The 19,945-nt window shown below is 39.8% G+C and overlaps 1 protein-coding gene across 3 annotated transcripts in view; it reads right to left on the bottom strand.

The window, feature by feature from the left end:
* The window catches only part of COL1A2 (collagen type I alpha 2 chain), a 49,772-nt gene extending 31,824 nt beyond the window's left edge, over positions 1–17,948 (bottom strand). The window contains exons 1-14 of one of the 3 annotated variants that reach the window (XM_042857108.1): positions 14,529–14,544; positions 14,224–14,241; positions 13,481–13,516; positions 11,553–11,636; positions 9,850–9,906; positions 6,261–6,305; positions 6,098–6,151; positions 5,731–5,784; positions 5,295–5,348; positions 4,627–4,680; positions 4,273–4,326; positions 2,341–2,385; positions 1,991–2,044; positions 1,830–1,874 (exon numbers count right to left, since the gene is read on the bottom strand). In XM_042857108.1, the coding sequence (XP_042713042.1) occupies positions 1,830–1,874; positions 1,991–2,044; positions 2,341–2,385; positions 4,273–4,326; positions 4,627–4,680; positions 5,295–5,348; positions 5,731–5,784; positions 6,098–6,151; positions 6,261–6,299 (453 nt within the window). In that variant the 5' untranslated portion in view covers positions 6,300–6,305; positions 9,850–9,906; positions 11,553–11,636; ... (1 more) ...; positions 14,224–14,241; positions 14,529–14,544. Of the gene's footprint in view, positions 1–1,829; positions 1,875–1,990; positions 2,045–2,340; positions 2,386–4,272; positions 4,327–4,626; positions 4,681–5,294; positions 5,349–5,730; positions 5,785–6,097; positions 6,152–6,260; positions 6,306–9,849; positions 9,907–11,552; positions 11,637–13,480; positions 13,549–14,223; positions 14,249–14,528; positions 14,545–17,599 lie in introns of those variants that run through there. The other 2 variants (XM_065586989.1, XM_065586990.1) reach the window with 2 other exon arrangements.
* Between the last annotated feature and the right edge of the window lie 1,997 nt (positions 17,949–19,945).

Below are 19,945 nucleotides of genomic sequence, written 5' to 3'. Positions count from 1 at the left end.
CTGATGCTTATCAACTGTACAACCCACTGCACTAGGCATGTGTGTTGCATAGGGCAACTGGCCAGCTGCTTGCATGGGAGAGGGAAAGGTTCCCTCAACTCTTTGCATTACCTTGCACTCTAGTGCCTGAAGCAACTCCCACTGAAGTCAATGTGAGTCCTTCCATTGACTTCAATAGGTGATGGATCTGGCCATAGGGCAGCAAAGGGCAGGATTTGACCCTGAGATGTGAATGGATTGTACAATAGTTAGCATGATTACCTCCAAAAGGAAACCAGGATTTGTGGGTGGATGAGACAAAAGGCGACTTCACTTCCATTGTGATGAATAGGAGACAACTTATGCTCTGTAACTGTGGCAATCCACAGTAAGCACTAGTCACTGGGGGTTGCCTTACTTAAACAGTTATGCAGCACCTTAGCCATTCAACTGTTTCAATCTCTACTTCACTAAGTACAATACAGAACTGGGGTATGGCCTACGGGTGGCAAATTGTATTATATTTGTGACATAGACTCTCAGCATGATATTAACATAAACATCTTTATTCAACTAAAGTGGCTCTGTTTTTAAAAATGGAAAAAGCAAAGATATTTCAGCATTAACCTGCCGTTCCACTGGCCCTGTCATATCTAGATGCTGCTGTGAGACTCAATGCTTGGAATTATTATGGGACAAATATTCTGGCAGACAGAACCTAGACACAACAGGATGAGTTAGGGATAGCACTAAATCTCTTTGTTTTAGTGGATTTATAGCCTTCATTTATTTTGCTCCTCTTAACGACACAAAAAAGTGTTATTTTTTCTTAAATTATTAAGGGAAAGCATAACTATGATTCACTGATTATTGGTACTGTCATCATCTCATTCTGTTTCTATTGGGCTAAGACCTTCTCTCAATTACACTGGGGTAATTCATCAACAGCAACTACCCCCATTGATCCAAATGAAGTCAATGGGGTTTCCCAGTGTAACTGAGAGGAGAATTTGGTAGATTATTTCTATCCAATGTACTATATAACTAAAGGAACCACTGTGATCCTGCTTTTCTATGATTTTTAACCCAGAGGTAATAACCACAATGGTTGTATCTGCTAACATTAAAAAAAACCTTATGATACATATGCAATAAATGTATGCTAAAAATCCATATCAGAAGTAATATGCATGAAAGTAGCCATTTGCTGAACTTCCATCATCTTGATGTTTGGAATGTTTTTAATTCTGAGAGGCATGGAGAATGGAAGCGGAAAAGCACTTGGGTTTTTTTTAAAGTAAGTCTCGAGGAGGATCAGACATTAAATCACCTACACGTTGAAATTTGGTATGCCAAAGTTAGGAATTCTGCACACACAGAGGTCTGATTTGGATTGTACAACAGTGTAAATCCAGAGTGATTTCACTTAAGTCAGCCACCAATTAGGATTTTACATCACTAGTAACTCGTCTGAATTTGTTTCAGTGTGAGAAAATTGCCTTTGAAACAATTAAAATGGTCTGGTTTTGCCCTTGAAAAGTAAAATAAAATCTCAGCTGCCTGGTCCATTTGGTATATAAATGAGTAAATGAGAGTACAATTTGATCCTTTCAGATGTCAGGTATGTTCTACCAATGTTAATGTCTGAGAAACTCAGCAAGTGGTGACTGAAAACGACATTATACTTCATATTTTACTGACTCCCTGCTGGTTCACAGACAATCATAAACAGAAAAGGCCACACAGATAATCTCATTGAACAATGGAAAATTCTGCATAATTCAGGAGATGGCTACAAGACCTAAAACACCACCACCCCTCTGCCCCAAATGACCAAAGTTGTAACTTACAGCAGGACCGGTGGGGCCAGCGCTGCCATCACTTCCACGAGCACCCTACGGGAGAAAAATATGAGAATTAACTTCTGACACAGGATTAAAGAATATCTACTGAAAAGGCACAGTAAATATGACTTATAGCAAGTAAAATATACAGATATGAAGTCACTTACACTGGGTCCAGGAGAACCTACTCTTCCTCTTTCACCGGGGAGGCCACGAGCACCCTGGAAGAAAACATTTAATTAGTTATTTTGTACCTGTGTGGCAAAACATTCACTGAGCAAGACATGACTTCAGTTTTGCCTCCATCACTGTATTAACATCCTTCAGAGGAATAGGTTTCAGATTTTAATTCTGATCAGGCAAAGAATGTCATTCCAGTTAAACGTGCACTGTTATATTAGGATGACTGACTTTAACAAAATTGATCACAGTGATTGGCAAGCATTAGAAGAGTTAGCTGAGAAAGAGCTTACAGATTTAGTCATTTTCTACATTATGAACAATAACAAATACTCACAGCTTGTCCTGGGCTACCATTTTCACCATGGGCACCAGGTTCACCCTGTTAACAATAAACAAATTCTTCATCAGTTAGGCCTACATTACATTTCTAATGGACTGCTCAATGGCCCTACAGAGATTTTAAGGGCCTGATCTTACTCTTACTGATCTCAATGGGAACCATACCACTGTCCTCAGTAAGAGTATATCTGCCCCTAAAGTCCCTAACTTTACATATCTAACTTGTAGAACATACTCATACAGTGAGTAAAAGACCAGATTTGATCAGTATTTTTCAGTAGGGTTTTTTTTGTCCCCTCCCCCATTATTTTTGCCTTAGGTCAAGATTACAAATGTTGGGTCAGCCCACTCCATCTAATGGCCAGAAGTAAGTCATTCCCCGAGTGCCTTGTATCTTGAGGCAAGTGATCAGAGATATGTATGGGAGTCATCCAACTAAACACACCTTTTTCTGTCCTTTGACCACTAGATGTTGCCCTGGATGCTGTCCCATAGGTGAATAAATCACTGTGCTAGAGCACTAATATTTTGTTCTGTAGAAGTATTATGAAGCTACAATATGGTTTTGCAAGAACTGTTGCAATCTAATTTGAGAACAAATAAATTTTGCTGGTTGACAGTGTAACATATATTTGTATGCAGTGATACCATATGATGTATTTGGTTTGTGACAATAAAAAGGTATAAATAGGTATAATGTGTAGCAGAGCTAAAATTCCCTAAATAGCGGCTCATTTAGCCTTATGAATCAGTGTTATAATTTGCACTCTATATGTCATGGATTCATGTAAATTAGTCCCTGTGAATATATCTGTTCTCCCCAAATCATGGGTCCTGCAAAGAAGTGAAAAGGCCAGATTTAACCCTGGTGTAACTTCCCTGTAATCAGCACAGATACACCATTAGTGAATTTGGCTTAATCTGTTTCCAGTCATTATGTGTTAATAATTGTTCTCTCATTCATTTCACTATTTTTGTCTGATTTTCACCTACAAGTATTTAACAGAAATGTTGATAGCCTAATAGCTTGCCATTAAAGAAGTCAGCAATCAGATAGCATGCTGCATAGAGATATGAGAATTCTGTACTATAATCAACAGCATTTATTACCAGGCCCCTAGAAAAAAAGTGAAGAAAGGAATTTTGTGTGAAATTTTTGGTTTGCTGATTTAATAACTGTCAAAATCCAACCTCTAGTATGAAATAAGCAGAAGCATCCCAGCTCCCAATTGGTTGTTTCTATCAACATTGCTATGAAGGACTGAAATGAAAAGGAAGGAAAAGTATGAAGGAAAGAAAGAATGACTAGATGGGGAACCTAATAAGTTGTTAAAAATGTCTATGTTTATGTGATTCTGCATTTCTCTGCCATGTTTAAATTCAGTTTTGCAAGGCTGCTCTTTAAATCTGTTGCTAAAGTGTGGCACTGTGAAGAAAAAAGCTCAGAAAGGCCAACTCAATCTAAATTAAAGCAACTTCACTAACCGTCAATGTTCTAACAGAAGGCAGCACCACAATACCTGGCTAAGCAACAAAATTTTTCAGGAAGGGGAGAGATTTTCATTGTAATGGACTTACAGCAGTCAATTGCCAAGTTCTTGTGTGGGACTTAGGATGTAGGGGCAGGAGAATCATGATTGTTTTAATACTGCTGGAAAGCTAATCATTAGGGGTCCAATCCTGCAGCTCTTACTCAGTAGAACTACTCTCATGAGTAACAGCTCAAGGCCCCAGGCATGATCTCTCTTGTTAAGAAATGACATGTGTTTCTGTTACATGGGTCAACTGATGTTGGAATTATTTCATCCTGAGAAATGTTTAGGTGACAATGTAGGAGAGGAATTGGAGATAATAGCATGTGTATGTTGCTGGAAGAAGTTGTAAGTGCCCTATGTTTTAAAAGCCATTATTCTGATTTAGTTTTTACCTTGACACCTGGAGCACCGGCTTGTCCCCTTTGACCATCCAGACCATTGTGTCCCTATATTGGATAAAAATAATTGTTAAAATGTATCTTGTTGCAAATCTTTATTCATGCCTACAAACTGTCATTCACATGTGGAAGGTCCATCTTTTCACTATCCCTCAATGCTAATCATATGGTTGTTTTTTCTTCCATTTTGTTATATCACGGACACACTCAAGGGTTTAATAAGACTCATTTTGCTAGTCCATATATTTACAATGTCTCTCACATACATTAATCTGTGAAAGATTTATGGGGACTTCAATATCCTGAGATATTTTCAGACTTGACCACATAGGTAAGAAATATGCTCACCCTAATTCCTTTAAAGCCGGGCAGACCAGGAGTTCCAGGGAAACCACGAGCACCCTTAAAGGAAACAGAGAGAGAGTGAAGGACTGTCTCTCACATTAGCAATTATAGCTAAAGGGAAAAACGATAACTTTCACAAAATATACTCATGTATTGACCAGATTAATAAATTAGGAAAAAGCTTTTAGCTATAGGCTGGGAGCCTGAACCTGTGAAATACTCAGCATTGTCAATTTCCATCCTTCACAGGGTCAGGCCCTTAACTACTAAGCAAAATTATTAACAATAAGCAGCCAATTGCCAAGTTCTTGTATGGGATGCATAGGGTGTAGATCATAGCTGTTGTTAGGATATCAAATATGTTCTATACTAGTGTAGTCTTCTCCACTAAAGGATCTACTCTCCTCTTCCTGTGCAATATCCTCCCCCCACCAAAAAAAAAAATTAATATGCACCCCTAAACGTTTCTGATACACAGAATCTCTAGCTCCATACATAAGAATATACATACAGAAGAATCCCTTAGGGTATGGAATGGCAGCAGAATAGCAGAGTAGCCCATTCATGCCAGTATTACTAGTCTGCTAATATGTTCCTTTTCCTAAATGTCCCCAGGTTTTATCAACTACAGGACAATTATTCTGTTTAAAATATGATAGGTGATTTCTCACCTGAGGACCAGAAACGCCCCTCTCACCAGATCTTCCAGGTTTTCCAGAGTGACCCTAAAAAGTGACAGAAAAGAAAACTAGTTGTGTAACTAAGGAAATGGAACCACTTTTTAAAAATTGATGGAAGTTATCTTAAGTACATGGATGCTACATTTGCTTTAATTTCACTTTTCCTGTATTTTTGAGGCTTGAAGTCACATATGGAAAGATTTAAAATTTGTCTGTTTTACATTATGTTTGCAAAATGCAACATGATTTCTATAAAATCAATGGTTTGGGGAGTTATGGTTTATTTTTTGGTGTGTGTTTTACACTTTTGAGTAATTGTCACCAGAGCACCTAGGGGTGCCATTTAAATAAGATTAGTTTAATTTAGAGATTTTAATCAAGAACATCTGACTCTAATGAAGATGAATGGTGTTTAATAACTACTTACATCTTCACCAGCCTTTCCAGGAGGACCAGCTGGACCACGGGAACCAACGGGACCCTATAAAAAAAGCACAAGGATTATGTGAAGTTGGACAATTGAAGTGAGACTGCTCAGTTGCTTTGATGTTCAATTTGAATTAGAGATGGGCCTGACATGGGACCCTGGTTCTGAGTCCTTCCATCCCAAGTTTTGTGGAAGCCAGTTGACTTTAGATTTGTGGAAGTCTGAGCCTCACTGCTCAGGCCTATCTCTGTGACAGGAGCAAACAGAAACAACAAATTCAAATATCCCTGGACATGCACATAAATAAAACATTCGGAGTTCAGATCCACTTCAATTTAACAGTAAGGGGGGAAAAAAATCTACTTACTGTTTGACCAGGTTCACCAGGCTCACCAGCAAGTCCTTGGAAACCTTGAGCACCCTAGAAGAAATAAGTTTTCTTAATATCATTTTATAGAATAAACTATTCATATTCTATATGCATATACTCCTTCTCCCCACCCCAATGACTGCAATATGAATACACTTACAGGGGGTCCACTTGTTCCAGGTGGGCCTCTGGGTCCCATTATACCCTAGAAAAAATATATAAAAAACCTGTTAGCATAAGAATAATAATAATACTTGGCCATTATCTAGCACCTTTCATTTGAGGAGCACAAAATATGTTACAAACATTAATTCATTAAGTCTGACAACATTCCCGAGGGGTAGGAAGGGATTATAACTGCCATTGTGTAATAGTTGAAGCACAGGAGCTTGAAGTGATCTGTCTCAAGTATACAGCTAGTCAAAGGCAGAGCTGGAACTAGAACCTAGGAGTTCCCTGACTCTGCTTCACCTACTAGCTTACCACCAACTCACCCCAGTATATATGGGATATAATGAAACTATTAAAGGCACACTGCCAATGCTGACAAGTCATTAGACTTCCTACTTTCTTTTTGGCTTGTAGGTGAGGATATGATACAAGTGCCCTTGCACACGGTCATTCCTCCTCTTGGCTTGCCTGCACTATTCTTGTGAGCAAACAGGCAGTGTGAAAGGATGATGTCACAACTATGCACATCCCCACAGTCATAAACAAACAACAAAAAAGCCATTGTTAAAGAATGTTACATTTTAGGGTCTCTCGACCGTGTCAGTGGCTCTTCAAAGGAAAGGAAGAGATATTGAAAAATGAAAACTGATATCATGGCAGGGTAATAAGAGAAAAAAAAAATCTAGATAATGAATGATTATATATGCTACTATTACTATATGCTGCAAAATCCCTGTCAGTGTACTACTTTGGAAAGTGACTCTGTGTATATATTGCATATGTAGTACTTTGCCAGATCTAGAGAAATTATTTTCCTTTAAATTCTCCATTTGCATTTTTTTGAACTTCACATGGCACTCCATAAAGTGTTACAAGTTTATTTTGCTAAATGGATATTATGAACCCAAATTATGTCCTTAAAGAGGATTGTTAATAGACTAGCACACAATCTGTTAACAATTGTTTTATATATTACAGAGCAAACACAGAAACAAACAAATAAGCCACCCCAAACTCATCTATCTAAACTTCCATCATACAAATTCATATTTTATGGGATCTAGAGTGCTTTATGTCATAACTGAAATAATTAAGTATTAACAGATTATAATAATCTAAAATACATACATTAGATTATGTAACATTAGGGTCTCTTAAAAATGTGAACAGTCCTCATTAAAACTAATGAAAGCAACATATGCCTATTGAAAGAAGGACATTTCCCTATGGGATCAAGAGAAATCTTAGTAGGTGGTGAGACTGCGCAAACTGTATTTTACAGTACATGATATGGTTACCAAAATATGTAATGATTTGGAGTAAAATTCCCTCTATGTGGACTCCCTGCACAAGGCCTGTGGACTACTTGTCTCACTTAAACCCTCAAATAGGGTCTAAGTAGGACTGGAGTGATACATAGGCCTTGCACTGGCTCTCTGCATGAAGGTGAATTCCACACCCATATTTTTCCCTACGTTTTTTTTTCTGTGGCATTTAGAAATAAAGAATAAAATATTTCCTACAAGCAGATTTTGCTAAAATTCAAGATCTAAGATTTCTCACTATGAAATCACACAAGTTTTGGATATGATTAAGGAGTCCATTCTTCTTGCCATATGGGTGCATTATTCGCATTCATGCTAACAGAATTTACTCATACAGTACCTGTAGATATAGTAGTTTCCATTAAAAATGAATCATTTACCCATAGTTACCTCATAATAATATCCTAATCTTAACTTTTTCATGGCGACCATAGTTATTTACTCTCACATGATTGGTTATATACATTATTGGTATGTGGGGGAGGTAGGAGTACAGTAAACATGGGCATAGCTCAGATTCATTTTGAATATGTATAAATTCCATTCTGTCCAATCTTTCAGTGCTTCTGAGCTCAAAACTCCCATTGAAGACAAGGAAAGCTTTGAATGCAGACTGATTTTCACTGCACTACGTTTTTATTTAGGGCTGTCACAGGAGAAAAAAGTATTAAATAACAAGGAGCCGTAGGCTCACCTTTCTGCATGTAGCACCATTGGTGTTGCTGGTAGGGGGATGATATACTCTATTTGTTCACTCGTGGTGGAAAATTCTTTAATTAGCACTTTGCTACAGTGACAGTCACAGGTGAATGAATCCTCATCTACATTTTCTCACTTCCTCCCAGGGACAGAGACAGCCTCCATCTAGATGCTCAGTTGTAAATTGTTTTATCCCTCCCCAGAGTTGTCACTGAAGCACTATGAGACACCCTGCCATTTGTTTCTCTATACATTGCCAAAGTACAAATACAATTTTATGATCTATTAACAGAGTTCATATATATATGAACAAATTATACATATTGGTTATGGAGGGAATGAGTGTGACTAATGCTATGACACACAGGTGTGCCAACATCTTTTTATGAAAGTTTCATATCTAAGCTGTTTTCAGGAATGGAAACACTAATTGATCAGTCCCAATGCTGAACAGTTTAGCTGAACATTTTGGGGACAAATTCTACACTGAATTACAACCATACATCCACTAGTAACTTGAATAGGGGGTTGCACAGCTGTAAAATAGGGCAGAATTTAACTCACTGATTACATTTTAGGTACATTGGCAACACAGATATTGTGTGTAGTCACTGTTCCTGGAGACAAGTGACAAATTCTACCTTAATTTACACCTCTGACTACAATAGGGTTACACAGATGTAACTGAAGGCAGAATTTAGCCCATATTCAGCTATCCACATACACAGGCAACATGATCCAAATGGAGAAGCAAATATACTTCTAAAACGTCCCTTTCTACAGAAAGCAGCAGTAGGTAAAAAAGGCTCTCCCTCAGAATGGGCTTTGCCTATATGTTTTTTATCAAATACAATTTGTTCTTTACTCAGCTCACTCTGTATTGGGAGACGTATTTTATATGTCTGTTTTGCCTAATTACTCTTAGATGTGATAAGCATTGGGAGTAAATGACTCAACACGGAATCCAGGGACCAAATTATGCCCTTATTAAACCCATGCAACCCCAATGAAGTCAACAGAGTTGTACAGTCATGGGGGCAGAACTTGCTTCCACAAGTTCATCATATCAATGGTGCTGAGATGAATTAGCTGAGGTAGCTCTTACCAGGTCCATCTTGGTATGACTGAGATTAATTTCATTGTCCACTTTCTTCATTCCCAAAACACAATTTTCTTATGTCTCATTATGGGGAAAGGGATAGTGAATAAAACGAAATTATTACCTAAGATCAGAACATGAGCTTCCCTGACAAAATAAGGGTTGGATCCTCAGCTGGTCTATATCGGCATAGCTCCACTGATGTCAAAGGAACTACACTGAGATACACCAGCAGAGGGTCTAGATCTAAGAATGTACTGCAAACATTTTCAATTGCCCTACATCAAAAGGGCAGCAAAATCTTTATATTGACTCAGACTCTGATATGATCATCACATACATTTTAAACTATGTTGTCAGTGATGATACATGTAAGATATGTAGTAAGGATCCAAATGAAACATTTAATGAACATATCTAAGTAAGTTGTTGAATGAAGGAGAAGGTTTGCCTACCGTGGGTCCATAGCCGAAATCAGCTGCTTTAGATGGATCATACTGAGCAGCAAAGTTCTGTAGGAGAGAAAATGTTTGAAATTCATATGACACATAAGAACTTCATTAATACAATCAGGCTTTTAGATTTATTTTATATGCTCAGATTTTTGTTCTATTTTCTGGATAATGGTTTATTTTAATGTCCTTAAAATCTATAATAATGGCAACATTTATTGAGTGCATTTGTGTTTATTCAAAAAAATAAATTTCCCTTAGTAATAATTATGTCATTTCACACAACTCTCTCAGCAACATTTATTCAACAGTAGGTGAGAGAGACTGATAATGTGAGTTGAAAATTCAGAACATAAAACTTACGCCCATTTAGAAGAGGTAAATATTCTTAAATCACCTAAATCATTTTGGACAAGTCTCAATTTCAGACGCTATGTACATTTATCCTTGCACCAACCAGCTGGACTTAATGTTCCACCCCTTTAAGCCTGCAAGTGAGCTAGGGCTCTGCAGCTTTTCAGAATATCTGAAGTGCCTACATTCTCAAGAAAACTCTAGTGAACTTTATGCATTTCCATCAACATAAGCCTTGCAGATTTTTATAGATGGAGAGGTTTTCCTTACTGAAATCTTTAGAGAGAAAATGCTCTGTCCAACTCTTAAACCAAGACAAAATAGAAAATATTCCTTTCATGCTTTGGATTCCTTTTAAATTCCTATTATTTTAACTTAATCTTTTTATTTCAGTTTTATGTCTGCTAAAAGGGAAAAAACAAAAAACAACAAACAAAAAAACCCATTTCTTTTCCCAGTGAAGATGAAAGTGGGTTAATCTCCCTGGTGCCCCAGGGATTTACAGTGCCTCCCCATTAACACGTCATCTCTAAGACCTTATGCCTCTCATGACGTTAATGTAGGGTACTCAAAGGGTTAAACAGGCATATCAAGGCCTTCTGAGAACAAGCAAAGCACACATTGTTTCTGCAAGAAGGCTAGAGGAGACACGATCCATTTAAGCTCTGAGACATAATATTGTTCATACTGAAAAATTCAGAGGGAAGAAAGATGTAGTTTATTTGCTAGTAAGTAAGAAAGAAGCTAGGACATACTCTCCAACATTCCCATATACGCAACTTCAACACTGACTGTTAACGTATAAAAAGTTAGCACAGTCTGATCTTCCATTGCCATGTTGTTTCACCATAACAGTATATTTACTACATTTTTATTTTATTTATATTTTATATATTTTATATTATTTCTACACTTGGTTTCAATACTAACTTCCCCTCACCTGACGCCAACAGCAAAAAGTGCTGTCTTGTTTGCCCATGAGCTTAATCAGTATGGATTTCATTTAGTTAATTCCTGAATAACAAAAATATGTTATGGGTGCACAGATCTGAGATGTTCAGACAAGAAAAAAAATAGCATTAGGGAATCAAGGAGTTAATTCTCCCCTTCCTGCATGTGCTAAGCACCCAACTCACATTTATATGGGTCCCAAATTCATCATGGGAAATATACCCCTTGAAGAACATTTCAGTGAAATGGAATGAAGAATCCCATCCCATTCTAAGCCCAACAGAACGTTTTATCCTATTCTAAAGTGAAACGCCTTTATTTTCTGATATATGTATATTTAATCATCAGATGCTACAATGCATGGATGATCAGTTTCAGTAATGAAAATTTGGATGTCTTACTCCGCCAAGACCTGGAGGACCAGGGAGGCCTGGTGGCCCTGGTGGACCATCTTCACCATCTATGCCGGGTACACCTGGTAGACCCTAGAGTCAAAAAGATGAAAATGAAGTGAATGTTAGGAGTAGTTGAAGAAGACTCTGAACTTGTGAAATCATAAGTAAGAAAGAAGCTAGGACATACGCTCCAACATTCCCATATATGCAACTTCAGCTGACCGTTAACTTCTAAAAAGTTAGCACCGTCTGAACTTCCATTGCCATGTTATTTCACCCTAACAGTACATTTACTATGTTTTAGAGCACTGAGGCTCTTTGGAGATTTTATTAGATCCATGCTCTCAAAAGTGGCTGCTAAATTGGGGTGTTCAATTTTGAAGTACTGTCAAATCTTGTACCCACAATTTGCACACACGAGGCCAGATTCTGCCATCCTTATTCATACTAAGTAGCACTAAGGGGATATTCAAAGTGAGTATGGGCAGCAGATACTGGCATAATCATTTGTGCCCAAATGTCACAAATTAAGTCTTCTGCAGGTACAAATAACTGGGAATGCAACAACTGTGGACACAAATGACGGTGTACAAAATTGCCCCTGAAAACTGGGGGGAAGTCAGCAGATGCTCGCTGGGCAGAACCCTCCACTGGTGTAAATCAGCATAGCTTCATTAAACTCAACGCAATGAGGCCAATTTACATGAGCTGTGGATCTGGCCCAATATAGTTACAAATCTGATAACAGAAGCAAAACAGAGTGCTATGAAGATTTTCTGTTCTGTCCCTCTACCGCGATTGATGATACTCTTCATTTGCTATAATTGCTTGAAACTGCATATACACAACCAAACTGTGAGCCAAATCTGTCCTCAGTTACACCCATGCAACCTCGCTACACTGTGCCTTCAGTCACAGGTGTGATTGAGGACAGCATTTAGCTTACTCTGTATTTTGGGCCCAAACCGTTCTCCAAATGAAATCAGCGGTAAAACTCCCATTGACTTCAGCTGGAGCAAGACTGGGACCACCGTACACACACAATCTATATATTGTTACAATAGGGAAAATAATTCTTAAATGGATTTAGGTAGAAATAAGTAGTGAAAAGCAAATATACAGCCTCAAGTATATGTATCCTTCTTGATGGTTTACAGTGTAGGCTTTAAAGCTTGTAAGTGATCGTTACACAAAATATGCACCATATCATGGCATTTCCATGATATAAAATGATGCAAAATCACAGCCATCACTACTGCACCTTGTGAAGATAAAAAATATGCCTCCCAAAAAAACTGCTGTGTGACACCAAAGCAAACCAGAAAAAGAAAATGAATGTAAATAATATGAGTATGTGAAAGTTGTAATTAGATATGTAACTATCTTCATTTACAGTTACATAAACAAAATCCACTAATGAACACCTCCTTCTCAGTAGAATATACACAGCATACATTTGCCTACAAAAGTTTTTTCAAGCCATATATATTTGATTTACAATAAGTGAAAGCTTCTCAGGGCAGGCTTTGTCTATTCTGCTTAGTGTTTTACATAGTTTTATCTTTACCCAATGCTTTGAACCAGCTCTGAGTCTGCACCTTTCCATGTCAGCTTTTCTTCTCCATTTTCATGTCACCTGCCTCCACTGTGTACAGTTGGAAATTATTCTTCAGACTATTGACTAAAGGTACTAAGCCAAGTTCTGAAATCACACCTGGGCAGCCCAAGGCACCTTAACCAGGCTGCACAAGTGTCACCCAGGGCAGAATTTGGTCTGCCATGTAGTATATCTTTTTATAAAAGTGTGTACACAAAACTCTCAGAAGTGAATTTATTTCATTACTTGTGCTTTAATGTGGTTGTTTTTTTCCTATTGTTCCTCCAAAGACAATTGTTATAACAAAAATAGTTGAACAACAATTGTGGTTCCTTACCCTTTCTCCTGGTGGCCCTTTGTCTCCTCTGGGACCCTGCAGGAAGAAAAAGAAAACAATGTAATTTGCTGTGCAGTCCTCCAGCAAAATATATGAACACATATAAACAAATTGTATTGCTTAGAATAATCAATTTGTGAAAGTGTGACAAAACTACTATATTATATATGTCACTTGTAGGGAAAAGATCAGTTATATCTATCAAAGTAACTATAACTTATTGAGAAGGAGGAGTAGACTACAACAATATTTTAGTTAGATAAGCACAGACTAGTCTGTGGAAACACATCCATGTAAAGTTGATTTTTGTTTTACTCCACACTGAATAATTAACACTAATATGTTATTTATTTCTAAAAACAACATGTATTTTCTCTGTCATTATAGACCTGAATAGGCATCACTGTTGTGTAAAATGAGTATTTGTCATCAATTGCTTTTTGAAATGTTCTCAAGAATGCTTTCCTAAATATAACTTAGTTCTCTGTGTGCACAATTCTGCTCTCAGGTAAACCAGTGTAAATCCAGAATCCACATTTACATTGGTGTAAATATAGCCCAACAGCTGTTTTCTTCTTTTTACTGTCTAATAATTTAAGTGCTAAATTGGTCAAGTGTCTGAAAAACAGCTTAAATATGTTTCCTTTCAACCTATTTCCAACAAAATGCTAGTTTGCCTGTGAAAATGTTATGTTATCAAAATACTTAAACAAACATTAATAAATAATAATAACAATGCTTACCCTCCGCCGTGCAGTTGCCTAAAAGGAATGAATTATAACAAAACTGAAATTAATAACAGTTCCATCCCAAATCCTATTAAATTACTATCATGTACAAAAACAGAGATTCAGCCTCTTAAATCAAGTTATGTATATATATAATGACTATATTTGTGAAATTGCTCTAAAGTCTAGGAGGAATTATGTATATAGTACACATTATGTTAGATTATTAATGCATACAGCTATCTGTTAAAAACTTAGGTATAAAATTGGCTAGTTTATATTTACCACAGCATGCAAACAAGGTATAAATAAAAGCACACCTGAATTCATTCATAATCCTTTTGATGAAATGACGTTTATAGAGATACTTAAGCTTTAAAGTACAATAATCTCCAACCCAAGGGCCATGTATAATATCCAAATGTCACCACTATGTTATTTCCTCTTTATATTATTTTCACCTACGAAGGCAGTCTCTTAAAAAAGCCCTGCCCATTTGGAAATTGGGGTGGGCACATTTCTAGACAGTCCCTATAGCACTTAATGATTGCTAGCTTTTCCATGATCATCTTGGGAATTAAGGTAAGTGAATGCCAATTCTGAAGAAAAGAGGTGCCTAGCTATTTAGTTAAGGGTGAATATCGTATATTGAATGAAATTATACTGACCTCATTTGCTGGAAAAAGAAGGAAAAAGAAGAAAAAAATAGATTGTAGGTTACAATAACTTTAAAAAGCTTACATTTCAATGCTTGTAAAATACCCCAACATTTAATTAATATTATTAAAATGTTAATTTACAGTAGTAATTATTGAGATTTTATGTGGAGAAACAGATTGACTAAGGAAATTAAATACAGAGCTATATTTTATATTGTAAGACTTGGATGTACTATGTAGACATGATCCTGCAGCACTTTCTGAGGAAAATCTCCCATCAAAATAATGATTGGGCCTAGGGGAGGGCGGTGAGGGGGAGAGGAGGAGAAGGAGAGGAGAGCAAGTCTCTGTGTGTGTGAGAGAGACAGAGACAGACAGAGGGACAAATCCAGCAACACTGATGCATGAAAAGATCTTGATTGAAAGGAATAATTTTCCATTTTCTTGTAAATGGCTCCAAGCTCATTTTTATGAAGCTGGGGGAGGGGGCTACTTCAACTCACCAATATTTCTGATATGAGAATTCTAAGCACAATGACTACAGATACATTGTATAGGAAAGTAATTAGATTAGCCATTAAATGATAAATAACTCTCTTTATGGACACTTTTGATATTTAGTACTACATAACAAATTGTTCAAAGAGTTCTCACTGCTTTTTAGTGCTTTAAATCCCCAAAATAAAAAAAATCTATAAAATTATGTTTTTCTCATTTTATTTAATTTTTACAATCTGCAAGCAATTCAGTCAAAAAGTGTCTATTCTGGCTCAAAATTGAGCATGTTAATCTGTACTTTACACTATATTTTGACCGCACTGAATTGATATGTTTAAAAATTGGGTTTGCACCTCTTAAATTTTCAGTTTGGCAATTTATTAGGATCAAGACCAATGCCTGTGGTTGGTATAGTTTAACAGAACGATGACTGGTATAATCCAATATACAGAATATTGATATGTAAAACATATTACTAAAACATCAGTTTGGTGTGCTCCCAAATACCAAACTGAATTCTAAAAATGTAAAATTTTGGGTGTTAAATGATAATTATTTCAAGATAAATTCTCTCCTTATTATCCTTTTGGAAAAGGTCATATGTTCTTAAGTTTAGGGTTGACTGACATAACAGGATCCCCCCATGAATCCCCTTTGTTTTTGGAAGGTCTCGTTCTCTCTTAAAATGTTACTGGATTTGCAAAATGTGTTACTATTTCTTCTTACCACCAGAGGGAGAAAAATGTCTATGTTTAGCCTCAACCAGGGAACCGGGAGGGTCAAATTGATAATAAATAGATAGTGGAAGAGAGGAAGCCAGTATGGTCATAAAGATACTACAATGATAACTTTTTACATCTTTAGATCCCTTTCTGTGCTCTGGACAATCAGTTATTCAACACTGGTCATCATCGCAAAGTCATTGCTGACTTAATGATCTTGACAGATCAACCATCTGTCAGAAAGGATGTCATTGAGTAAAAGCATCATCTGTAGAACAAACAGAGTTTGCTTGTGTGTAACATATTGGATATTTTAGGGGAAATTTATGGGAATATTGTGTTCAAAAGCTTACTTATGGCACCCATGTGCCATTTGAAGGAATACAGCTGGCACAGATGTATTTAGCCAGTTAGATCACTTGTCTAGAGATGCTTCCACATGGGCTCTATGCGCAGCTCATTTTTATAGAAAGTCATTTAAAGAAACAAGTGTTTGGTGTGCAAATGAATTTCAAATGTTGCATTAAAGCAAAGGGACTCTTGAATTTCTCATTCAGTTAAGAGACAAGACTTGTTAAGACCTCTAACGTCTGGTTTGAAAGTTTACCAGAAGGGGTCACTATTCCTGAGCTAAGTGAGTGTGCAAGAGAAGAGCTCAGCGTCTCCATAAGGCAATACTAGGAACATTAGTTCACTTTTTACACAAGAGCTCAAGAAACATTTTTTCACATTGTCAGATTTTTTTTCCCAAACAAGTGTTTTCTTTCTCTCTCCAAATGTATGATTTTAACTTTTCTAGAAAACAACCAGCCAACCCCCGAGAGATCTGAACTTTAATAACTTCTCCTTTTGGGGCTGTATCTAATCAACCGAGACATTCTCCATTCTTTTCCAGAGTAAATCCATCCCCACTCCACAGACTTTGAGACGGGGTGCCCTGCACTACTCGTTTCCTCCCTCCAGAGGGCGCCACTTGGACAGAAGCCAGGATCAGCAGCCCAGACAAAGATGTACAACGCCCTAACGTTACTGTTCTTGCAAGGAGAGGGTAAGCTGTTGCTTTCCAATCCCTCCCCCTCATGGATCTTTTAAAAAGTTAGTCTGAAGTGCTACCCAAGTATAATTATAGTGCAGCTAGGAAGATAGCTCTGCCTCCTATAAATATCCCCCTGCTAGGAGTTGAAGCATCTGCTCACAAATGAAGACTTTCAGTTCTCCATAGAAAACAACCCATCTTCTTTAGGAAGAAAGGGGGAGCTCCTTGGCCTCCTGCCATCCTCAGACAGAAAAAGAGCGGGGTTTTTTTGGGCGGGGGGAGCTTTTAAAAAAAGTGAAAATCCGAACTGGCTCAGTGGCAATGACATTAGATGCTGGCTGTATAGCTCCACACTGACAGACCCCCGATCCCCTCCTCACCCTCAAAGGACAAGAAGTCTAGGGCGAGTGGGGAGTCTAGGTCACCCCCCCCCCAAAGAGACCTCCCCACACCGCAAACAAGCTGAAAGCACTTACATTGACATGTTGCTAGGTATGAAGTTACTGCGAGCAGCAACAAAATCCGTGTATCCACAAAGCTGAGCATGTCTAGTTGCTAGACATGCAGACTCCTTGTGTTGCAGAGCCCCTGGTCGGTGGTTAGATATTACCTATGGGACGCAGGCATACAGTCGTGGCGAGTAACTCCAAACTTAGCAGAAACCTGCTGCCCGGGATGCTAAAATAATAAAGCCCCGCTCGGCCGTATTTATACGGCAGGAGGTTCCCTGGGCTGGCGGGTCCCCGAACGCCTCGCAGCCAATGGCGGAGCAGCAGCCCTGGGGGCCCCGCGAGGCTCCCAGGCCGTCACGTGCTCCTTATCTCCGACCTGCCCCGGCAGCTTTGGCAGCAGCTGGGGGGCTGGAGCGAGGGCGGGGCAGAGGGCGGGGGGGGGGGGGCAAATTGGTTCCATTCTTCGTGAGGACGTGGCCACGTTGAGGCTTTAAAAAGGAAAATCTGACTCGCTGTCTGGTTTGGCTTCCACGTTGGGGTGGGGGTGCGGGGGGGCTGGGAGCTGCCAACCTGCTCGGGAGCTTTCGAGCAGCCGCCGGGAAGCTGCTTTCAAAGCAGGAGCTGTCCAGGTCCTGCGATACCTCGTGCCCTGCCCGGCTCACGGTGGGTGGAGAAGGGGGGAAGCAGCGAGTGCGACAGGGAAGAGCTGGAGCGGCCTGGAGCCTGGTGTGGGTTTGCTCCCCAGGATCCCACACTGTAGCAGCACAAGCCGGACGCTCCTACCGACTCCATCAGATCCAGATCCCCATGCGTGCCCGCACTGCTGCACCTCAGACCCCTGATCCGCCACCGGCAGCCAGCCCCCCCCCCCCAATAAACCACTGGGGTAGGTGCCCTGCTTCCCGCCGCCTGGCACAGGCTGGCAACCAGCCCCAGCAGCACCTTGCCTGCATCTGTTCAAAGCAGAATTCGTTTCCAGATGAGCCTGCTTCTGTCCCAGGCGGTAACGCCAGCCAGGACTCGGGCTTCCAGTGTGTTCTCCTCCCTCGGTTTTTGCAGTGGGTTTTGCAGCGGGACAGGCAGGGGCGCTGGGGTTCAGTAACGGGTCCTGCCAAATTCCCACCCCACTGACAATCTCTGTGCCACCCTCAGCCCCACGGAGAGCACGGAGAGGAGTGGGAGTTTGTGTGGGTGCACAGTCTGAGCGGCTACCAAAGAAGAAACACACTCTGAGCTACGGTCCCAGCTGTTCGTTTGCAGCGCCTAGCCTGCAAAATGCAGCTCTTTTAACGTCTTCTGCAGTGAGCTATATAGACGCTAACGATATTAACAGATTTTATATATATATATATATATGGTGCTCCATCATCCCTGTCTGTGCTACCTGGTCTCGCCCTTCCTCCCCACCCCCGTGTGCCCCCTTTCATCTGGAACAGAAATCCAACTGATCAAAGATGCCACATATTTACGTCCCGTTACAATTAAGCGCCCTGAGTCTGGGTCCCGGACATCCTTGCTCCCTCACCTCCTAGTCCCCCCCCGTTCCTTTGCACTTCTGCCAGCTTTCGGGATCTGGCTGGCTCCCAGTGCAACACAAGCAGGGCGCGAGACGCTAGGAGATGAGCTTTTCCCAGTCTCTTACAGTGCCAGATTTTCTATGCCCTGGCCTCAGCCAGAGGTACTTGGGGTTAAATCTGTCTCCAGCATCAGCATCACACGGCTCGCTTGCCTCTTCCCCTGCAGCAGGCGGCCTCGCTCGCTGTGATCTGCGGTGGCTGAAAGGGAAGCTGACGTGGTCATTCTCAAGTGCCAAGATTGGGTTTCCAACAGCTCAGGTCTGCCTGCCCCCTCTGCCCTGGCCCGAAACAGCTGTAGGTAGCTCAGGTGCAGCCCGATCTGCCTCCCGCGGAGCAGTTCCCAACCCCCCTCCAGTAAATTGCTTCCCTTCCTCAAAACCCGAAGCGTCATTAAAAGGAGCCAAGAGCCGAACAGACGCGGTTAATTGCAAAGGCAACTAGCCTCGGGGGGCTGGGATCCAAGCCTGCCCCAGCTCTCAGCAGCGGAAGGGGCGAGAAAGGGGCCTGCGGGCTGCAGTTGCTCATAACTCCCCCCCCCCCCCTTTTGTTGTTGTTGTTGTTCCAAGGCAGAGACATTCCTGCTCAGACACACGAACTAGCAGCAACAGGTCCCCGCTTTTCCAAAAGGCTGCTGTGTACATGGGGTAGGGCGGCTCAGAGGAGCCCATGGCAGAGGAAAGCAGCTGTTCGTTGGAGATGCTAACTCTGCGCACTGGAGATGCACCTCTGCTCTTTGAGCTCTTGCTTTCCTTCCCTTGCTGAAATGTTTCCGGTCAGATTTTAGGTGTATACT

This window comes from Chrysemys picta, chromosome 2, assembly GCF_011386835.1.
Source record: "Chrysemys picta bellii isolate R12L10 chromosome 2, ASM1138683v2, whole genome shotgun sequence".
NCBI classification, from domain to species: Eukaryota; Metazoa; Chordata; order Testudines; family Emydidae; genus Chrysemys; species Chrysemys picta.
This window is presented reverse-complemented; position numbering and strand designations above follow the sequence as displayed.